This window comes from Coffea arabica, chromosome 8c, assembly GCF_036785885.1.
Source record: "Coffea arabica cultivar ET-39 chromosome 8c, Coffea Arabica ET-39 HiFi, whole genome shotgun sequence".
Classification (NCBI taxonomy): domain Eukaryota; kingdom Viridiplantae; phylum Streptophyta; class Magnoliopsida; order Gentianales; family Rubiaceae; genus Coffea; species Coffea arabica.
The window spans coordinates 46,259,476-46,268,919 of record NC_092325.1 but is presented as its reverse complement, the minus strand read 5'-3'; the positions used below and the strand labels follow the sequence as shown (position 1 = coordinate 46,268,919).

The window sequence follows — 9,444 nt, the reverse complement described above, 5'->3', positions numbered from 1 at the left end:
TAAATTGCACACCTAGATGTTTGCCATTCAAAAGAAGAGTACAGATGCTATTTGTCTAAAAGATTTAACAAATCAAATGAACATTTTCATAGGAAATCAGGATTTTCCTCCCTCACTTCTAACGTGTCCTAAGGTTCTGAGACGCTGCAAGATATACGGTTACTACAATTAGCTAACACTTGCAAAAACATCCTCAAAAAAGTTCAGGTGCACCAGAAAGTGCTGGTACAGGATCACCTACCAAGAAGGGGAGATGGGAAAGGTTTCGTGCTTGATAAGATCAAATGGATCTAAATATGCTTCAGTCGTCCTGCATGGCCATAACCTTGCTGCAGCACTGCAAATTGGAGGCTTTTTCCATCTTCCAGCATTCAGTCTACTTGATAACTAACATCTCTTGTAACTCCAACTACAGAGTCCAAGGGTCAAAACTGCAGACAAAGACAATTCCTCATAAAGTAATTTGTCTTTCTTCCAAACGCCTCCAAAAATGTTCAAACTTAATATAGAGGTCTAACACGTTCAAAATTTGAAATGATCGACAAAGCAAACAGTATACCGACCTGGCACAAATATGAAACAAAGGAAACTATAAGGAAATGCACCAAGTAACCAACACTACACTAATTCTTTCTTTTTTGGCTCAAGAACTGGAGGGTCAACATCAATTCCCATATTAGCAGCAGTGCCTGCAATAATTCTCATTGCTGATTCAATAGTTGAACAATTCAGGTCTGGCAATTTCTCTTGAGCAATGCTCCTCAATTGATCAATAGTGACCTTCCCCACTTTCTCTCGCTTTGGGTCTTTGGAACCTTTATCCGCTCCTACATAATCAGTTTACAATAATAATAATAATAATAATCAAACTTTGGTAGCTCATACCTCTTGTATGCCAGAAAACAGATTGAAAAGGTCAAAAGCATACTATACAACCAAAACATATAGTCACAGCGTAACTAAAAGTGTCAGATCCAGTTAAAAAATCACCATTTACCAACTTCTCCCCTCCCCCCCCCCTCCTTCCTTCCTTCTCTTTCTTGTTGTCAGACGCACAGCCTAACATCCAATCTGAGAAACAGCACCCAAGCCAAGAAGAAATGGAGAAAACAATTTTATGAAAATCTCAAACTCGTCTAGACAGTTTCACCAAGTATATAGATATTAAATTGAAAGATTTTAATGAGCCACTGCCGTTATTGTACATCCCAATTTACGTTCATCCAATCCGTTATACCCTTGTAAAATCTGTCAATGATGCATGATTCTGTCAATAATACATGAAAACTTAAAAAGTACTTTTTTTTTATATGATGCATGATTCTGTCATACCCTTGTGCCGTTTATGATTCTTCAGCTGTAGGAACAATGTCAATGTAAGCTTGAGACTAACAAAATAACGCACAGACAAAAACTCTTGTATTTTTTTGTCATGTACGACAAACCTATTTCAGACTGCTTCCATTTTATTTTATTTTTAGGTTCAATACCATTTATTTCACTGCACGACGATTGTCATGTGATTATTCAATAAAGCTCAGCTGCCAAACATCTACAAGCCTTTTTTGTAAGTGCACAGAAATCATCCTTACAAAGCCTGTCAGCTCCATTTATTACACTCAGCAACCTAGAAAAGTGAACTAAATCAACATCATACTTGTCTTCACAGTTTCTCAATCTACTAACTCTTATTGAGCACAATACAAGCACATTTTGAGGATTATTCTCTCAGAGAGAGAACTGAAAGTTACCAAAGGCATAGTAAAATTGATGGGAATAATCATAATCTATACTTTCTCCACCTTAGAACAGCCTACTAGTAGCAGTCAGGAAAGTTCAGAATAATGAGGCAGATATGGTCCATCCATTGACATTCGTATCCTAAAATGCCAGATAATTTTACAACATATCATTCTTATGTTTCTTTTCCTCAGCTTAAGTATATCCTCCTTTTGCCTTTTTCTGTTTCCCATGCCCTTAATTCCTTGGGTTGAGACTCGCATATAAAACATCTTCAGAAGGGGAGAAAACAAGAAAGGCCAAAGATCCTTGCCGAGAACATGAGTTCTCATTCAAGACTAAATTATCCCTTACCACAAATGCTTCCAGTAAACCATGCAGACAGCTAAGAAGGAATAAAAGTCATCATTGGTTAGTTCCTAAGCTCTAAAGTAGAGATGAGTAAAGTTGAATCTGTCCCTCAAAAAGGAAAGCATTGTAATGCGTTTATCATCTCAAAAGGAGATAATTACGCAAATTAGAAGCCAATAACAGCTAAAATACACAAAATAGAAGCCAATAATAGCTAAATCTGTAAGGTTCCTTATGCAAAGCTTGAAGCCAAATTTCAGCCAGCAAGACAAGAAAATGCCAGAGGCGCAGCAATTTGTCTTTCAGAAGTGCGTGGTCTCTTCACAAAAATAGTAGCAATATACATTCAAGGAGAAGAAAAAATTATTCATTAAGAAAAAAAGGGAATGTGCGAGTGTGCGAATGTGCGAGTGGACATGAAAGCAGGAAAAAGTGAAATGTGCGAGTGGACATGAAAGCAGGAAAAAGTGAAATACCAGCAGCCTTCAATAGCAAAACTGAAGCAGGAGGAGTCTTCAAGATGAAAGTGAAGCTTTTATCCTGCAAAGGATCATAAAATTAAGCAAAGAGGACGACGAAAAGAAAAATAAAAAGGAAAAAGAAAAGCAACTCTAGACTAAAAGACAACAAGATAGACACCACCCTCCAATCCAATCACAAATGAAACCTTATGGTACTACTTCGAAAATGAAACAGAAAGCAGTTGGATTTAGATGGAAGGAGGGGACTGACATCATAGACGGTTATCTCAACTGGGATAACAAAACCAGCTTTATCGGCAGTCCTGGCATTGTAATCCTTGCAGAAGGCCATAATGTTGACGCCCTTAGAACCAAGAGCAGGCCCCACTGGAGGAGATGGGGTGGCCTTCCCTGCCTCCAGAGCCAGCTTAATAACCCCAGTCACTGCAGCAAGCACCCCAATATGATTGTAGCCATTATAAAAAACAAAAAACAAACCCAAAAAAGTCGAGAAATTTGGAGGAGTAAAATGAAAAGAGAGGAAACTTAAGCAAATAGTGGAGTAATAGAATCAAAAGGGAATACCTTTCTTGGGTTTACCGCCTGGCTTTGGCGGAGCCATGGAAATTACTGTGAGAGGCCTAGTAGCAGTTGAAGAAGATGGCTTGGTAAAGGGTTGTCCGTTGGCATGAAATTGGAGAGGGAAATTAGAGATGTTATGGTTTGAGGACAAACTGAGAGAAGATGGGAATGCTGAGAGGTTTCTTGGCTTATTCTGTGAAGCAAGACTACTCAGAGGACTAGAATAAGTTGTACCAGTGCGTGACACAATAGCAGAAGAGGCCATTTTCACGGATTTCCTGATCGTATTATTTCCAAACAGAAGTGGAAGCAAGCAGGAGGCAGGAAAAGATCTCGTTACAACTTCAACGGCAACAGGAGAGGAAGAGGGATGTCTGGAAGGAGAAAACTATGATGGCTGATTTGATTGGGCAAACACCCTCGGAACTGCAACTGAGAGAGAGAGACGGGGACAGAGAGTTGTTGTGGATAACATCCGTTACACGGGCTGATGCTCCGCCATCTGCCGACGTCGTTTACGGCCCATGGTGGTTAGACTAAGGTCATGAAACTATTGGTCAAAAGCAAACTTTGGGTAGACCCGATTTAAAGATCCAATTATCCGGATTGTGTCATATCATTCGAAAAAATGTTGTGACGCAAAAATTTAAATTATTAAATCTTTGCAAATCAGGTTTATTTATTTAAGTGTGAGTCTTGTTTAAAAATATCCAAAACAATCTCCTTTGTGCGTTGGATTAAAAAATGTGGGATGCAGCCGTAATTCATCAAAATTGATGGAGAGTAAAACGGATGCTGGTGAAATTCATTTAATCACTTTGAAACACAAGTCACAGGTTGAGAACGACAGGGAATAAATCCTTATCATTTCCATATTTAGGATTGTTAGCAAATTGGATTTTGCACATGACTTCACCTTAAAAAAAAAAAAAAAAAAAAGTGAAAATCAAGAGATGCTTAAAAGATAAACACAAATATGTTGTGTACATAAACATGATGTTTACCTAAAGATCCATTAAGGTGTCTTAAAAATAGGCCAGATATGGATCCATTTTGAATCCAATGTGAATAATATAAAGAAAGGTCTTACGACTTGAGTTTCTTTTCAATTCTATTGTTAATGTTTTACTAATTAAATTTGAGGGCATCTCAAAGATTAAATATCTAAAACGGAAACCTCTACTGTTCCATGATTTTAATGGAGCTTGAGAAACATTTTATTAGTATGTTGAGTTTCTTTAAGGGTCCTTTTGTTTCTCCTTTTGCTCTGAATTTTGCTCTTAGGCCCCAAGACCAGTCAGTTGGAGACAATAATGAGGGGGTATGCCATACCGTATCCGTATGTCTGCGAAGTGCAAAGGGTAGTCATAAAATCGTCTTGACTTTGGTTGAGACTAAAGCTCAGGAGAAAAAAAAAAAAAAAAAGAGTTTGGTTGAGACCTGGAAGACGACCACTACAAACATGGGAATTAAAAAAAAAAAAAATACTCCATTAAAAGAAAAGGGCGTAGAGGTGGGGCTCCGGCTTGCTCTGTTTCGATTGTATCGTCAAGTGGGAAGTGTGGGACGCCGTAAGCTATATAATAGATGATGGGTGGTGGGTGGTGGGACTCTAGTTCTAGACCAGAAGACGGGAGAGGAAGGCCCCTTCCCCTGGATTCTTGGATTGGGTGTCCCTTTCAGCTTGCGGCTGTCGATATTGCAAGCAAGCTAAACGCATGGGTAGATCTGATCATACGCATGGGTAATTCTGTGGTATAAATTTTATCACATCACACACTTAATTCTTAAAAAATGGTGTGATAACTGCTTGTCTTATTGAAATATATGTTGGTAGTATTAATCACTCCCTAATTTGGCGAAAAAACCAAATATTAATTAGTGAATCAATTTGTTTGTTTCGGAAAGGGGACGAAGATGAATCTACAAAATGAGTTCATTTCCATTTGGCCGCAAAACGACCGGGATAGATAGATAGATAGATAGATGGCCCAACCAAATAATCTATACATATATATATATATATATATATATATATATATATTTACACACACACAAATAAGTGAAATAACTAATACAGTAATTAATTGTCTTCCTTATCGCTGCTGCTATTACTTGCTGCATTTAGTGGAGCTTGGAACAATAACTGGAGCATATTAAACTCACACACACTCACCCGCACGGTGGCAATTGTTTTGCTCTCGACGCTCTTCTCACTTCTCCCCCAACCCAGAAATGATAAAAGGAAACCCCATTTTTTCCAGCGTCCCACCTCAAACATAACTCCACTGGATTACTACGAGTGGTATAATTCCCTGCCCCCCCCCCCCAAGCCCCCGGGTCGTTACTCGTTAGCCATGGGTTTCCTCTTCCACATCATCAGATTACCGACAGCCCTGACTGGAGGACCATTCATTCTAAACCTATGGACCCATCTCAAGTTGTTGGCCATGGGAGCACTCGCCCATCTGGGAATCTACAAACCACCCCCTGACCACCAACATCATTCCGCCGACGATTCCAACAATTACATCTTCATTTTCGATGAGGGCACCTGCCCATCCCTCGTCCCCATTCCCGTTCATGTCGTCGCCGCTGCCATCAAGACTAAAGTGCCTGTACTCCAATTTCAAGATTTTCTGCTTTTACAACAAGTGCGAGAGCCAGAAGCAGAGGAAGAAACGGAATCGTCAGCCTCATCATCACCATCGCCATCACCCTCACCCTCACCCGACGGGGACAGAAAAGGTGGTGATGATATGGTTCCGCAGAAGATGTGCACCATCTGCCTAGACCCCGTAGATTTGAAGCACCAGGTGAGGCAGCTTTCCAGGTGCACCCATGTCTTCCACAGAGATTGCCTGGATACATGGGTCGATTCCGGTCAGGTTACTTGCCCGCTCTGTAGATCTCTATTGCTGCCGCCCAAGACCAATCTCACCAGATGCGCTCTCGCCGCCCCCGCCGCCGCCCCCGCCGGAGATCCACCTCCATCCCCGCTCCAGGACAATGCTCCCTAGTTGACTTGTCTTTATTTCCTTTATAGCAATTTTAAATCTCTCTATTTCCTGGGCATCATCCGCAGATGGGATGATGAGGTGGTTTGAGATCTGTAACTAATTGTTAGTGATGCCCCTTTTCCTTTTTCTATGCAAATATGTGCTCCGTTACTGCCCATTTCAAAACGCTCTTGACAGCTAAGCTCCGGCGAAAAGATTTCTTCCCTTCACCCTGCGGCCGCGGGAACTATTTTACGGGGTAGTTAAACTTTAGTTCCTATAGCTATTCCGGGATGAATAGTGAATACCAATTACGACCACTCGATTATCATCGCTTTTGTATTTCCGACGACTGATGACTCAACATCCTAATTTGCGAATTTCAGTTCATTAACGCTATTGTTTGCCATTTCTTTTGCTCGCTCCTGCGCACGAAACGCTCTCTCTCTCTCTCTTTTCCCAAAATGCCCCACTTTCCAATATACCAATTACTCCCTCCGTCCCACTTTGTTAGTCTTGTTTTCCTTTTCCGTCCGTCCCAAATTGTAATCCACTTTCCCATTAAGAAATGTAGTAATCTTTCAAATTGTCTAAAATATCCTTATTAAATATCTTGTTATTAATATACTGTTATTAACTACTAACCCACTACATTGAATACATTGAGTTTTTCCAATACTAACCCATTAGCCGTAACTGATATTAATTAGCACTCTTCGTGATTAGCATAAGGGTATTTTAGGAAATTATTAATCTAAATTTATGTTTCCAACCAAATTAATTACACTTTCTTAATCTGTGTGAAAAAAAGACCAAGACTAAGAAAACGGGACGGAGGGAGTAGTACAACTTAATCATTCGGGCCGGTTCAATTTACAGCTTCAACGCACCCTTAGGCATCCTTTACCCGCTATGTGAATGGTTCATAAAAAGATAATTAACTTTTATCAAACGAAAATCAATACATGCGTCATGTTAACTCAACGCAACACGTTAAATTTTAAATTTGGGTAGAACCATAAAACTTGCACGAAAGAAATTCAATATTTTGTGAAGTGTATAAAATTAACATTCTTCCAAAAACAGAGAGTCAAACAGCTATTTTCACATTTTCCAACAAAGAATTATGCATAAAACATGATAAATAATAATATACAAAATAAATATGTGTGTGTGTGCCAACTGAATGAACACTACAGAGAATAAGCAAGCTCTATAGAATATGTGTGCGCGCGCGCGTGTATATATGTATATGTATGTATGTAGTAAATATCAAATTTTAGAATTCTCTAAAGCAAATGCTGTCGATTTATCCTTAGATAGCCATTCATCAATACTGAGTCCTAATGGATTATCCATCATCAATCTTCTAATTGTATTAACCATCAAGTCACGCGTATATCTGGGGATCGAATTTTAATTTTAATGAATTATACATCGATTGTCTGATTGTATTAACCGTTGGGTCAAATGCTTCTCATCGATAGTCTAATCACTCCTGGAAATCAAAATTTACTCTGTTCGCTAGCATCTTTAAATGGGAATTAGAACCTAAAACTTCTAAGACTTAGGATCGCATGCCATATATTGGCATGATTAGACATTTCAAACTTTATCAGATTACGTCAATATTTTTGTTCAGTGAGCTCATCAACATACTAATGAAACTGCATATCAATAATACTCTCTTCCTCGAATTGTTACGAGATATGTCAATAGTGAAAAAATAGGTCAAAATCACGATAAAGATGAGAACGATTAACCAAATGACAAATTTAGTTCATTTAGTTTCAACTTTCGTGTATAAACTATAACAGATAAATTCCATCCAATTCAGTGAAGACATGTTTTGCCGTTAAGTTGCTAGTGCCGCGCCTTCGCTTTCAATAATGAGTTGTCATAAACATTGGGCCTTTATTTAAGGAGCGATAAATGGACTTGGGTGGCCTATGGGGTTTGATACTTTGGTCTGACTAATTTATGACTTCATGTGTATATGAAAAATTTTCATTGCAATTATTTGTTGAGGTGTTTTTAAAATCTTATTGAGATAGTTTTTAAGGATAAAACAAAAAAAAAAAATATCACAGCACACCACCACCCATCATCCTTCCCCTTCTCCCACATCCACCTCCACTTCTTTTTGGTCGCGACCTTTTGGTCATAACCAAAAGTCAGCGTTTTGAAAATCGGACCGGACCCATCAGTTCGATCGGTTGGACCGCGAACCGGTCATGGCTCCGATCCGATTCTATGCTATAGTTGACCAGGTTAGAAAATCGATCAAAAATCGGTTAAATCGTGGAAACCGCCGGACCGGATTGAACCGGCAGTTTCCAGTTTTCTAGATTTTCCTTTTTTTTTTTTTTCGTTTTGCAAAATGCAGCTATCAAAATTCGAACTCAAGACCTTTGTAATAAAAGACCAATGTAGTAACTATTGCATCATCACATCTTATTAGTTTTGTTTTGATAACTTATTTATATAAAACAAAAACTCATGGCTCTTTCTTTCATTTTTTTTACAAAATCTAATCATCTCATGGCTCTTTCTTTTTAATCTTCAACACACACACACACTCTCTCTCTCCTCTTTTTTTTGTCACTCTCTTTTTAATCAAACCACTTTATTTTTTATTTATTGATGTTTTCTTCCATCTTTTAATTTTATTTTTGTCCATTAAATTGAAAAAGGTTAAAAAAGAATTATTTTTCTTTAACCTAAATTATTTAATGCCACAACCACTCACTTTTATCTCATTTTTTATTTCTTATCAAGTTTGCATTTCTATTTTCGATTCTCTTGACTTCTTTCGAACTCCAAAATTTCTTTTTTAAATTGCAATCTCTAAATCCCAAAACCTAAATTAAAATTGTAGTTCACAAAATCTAAATTCTCATAGACATGAATTTTGCATAATTTTAAAATATTATGATATTTTTGGGTTAGATCTAAGATTTTTTTGGTAGATATAATTGAAATTGAAATGAAATTTATTTGTTTTAACTTATAATTTAAAATTTTTATTTTTAAAAAATCAAGTTATTCAAAAATAGTAAACTTTTCATCATATAATGTATTAAATTAGTCCATTACATGTCTTATTTTGTGCATAAATATTTATATAAATTATTTTTTTTAAAATTCATTGAACCGAGGTTGAACCGGTCCGACCGGTTGAATCTCGATCTTTTCACGTCACCGGTTCAATTAACGGTCCGATTTTTAAAACATTGCCAAAAGTAGGAAAGGAAAGATGAGTGTAGTAGGAGCGTTGGCGTGAAAGGGAAGGAAGCAGGGTGATGGGGTGA

General features: G+C 37.9%; 1 protein-coding gene across 2 annotated transcripts; it reads right to left on the bottom strand.

Moving 5' to 3' along the window:
- Nucleotides 1-3,657, bottom strand: LOC113722450 (large ribosomal subunit protein uL11c). 2 transcript variants are annotated; one of them, XR_003456722.2, is made up of 6 exons: nt 3,138-3,657; nt 2,824-2,996; nt 2,568-2,631; nt 564-827; nt 242-431; nt 1-144 (listed from the first exon to the last, which is right to left on the bottom strand). XR_003456722.2 is itself a non-coding variant. In XM_027245751.2 (4 exons), exons 1-4 carry the CDS (start codon nt 3,397-3,399, stop codon nt 619-621), a joined length of 708 nt encoding a protein of 235 aa, XP_027101552.1. In that variant the 5' UTR covers nt 3,400-3,607; the 3' UTR covers nt 433-618. The 2 variants fall into 2 exon arrangements, 1 of the variants encoding a protein (XP_027101552.1); XM_027245751.2 differs by lacking the exons at nt 1-144; nt 242-431 and having other exon boundaries at nt 433-827; nt 3,138-3,607.
- Between the last annotated feature and the right edge of the window lie 5,787 nt (nt 3,658-9,444).

Coding starts and splice junctions, on each gene's coding strand:
- LOC113722450 (XM_027245751.2), bottom strand. CDS start 3,399: ATGGCCTCTTCTGCTATTGTGTCACGCACTGGTACAACTTATTCTAGT. Junction 2,632..2,823: donor TTGAGATAACCGTCTATGAT/GTCAGTCCCCTC, acceptor GATCCTTTGCAG/GATAAAAGCTTCACTTTCAT. Junction 828..2,567: donor TTTGCTATTGAAGGCTGCTG/GTATTTCACTTT, acceptor CTGATTATGTAG/GAGCGGATAAAGGTTCCAAA.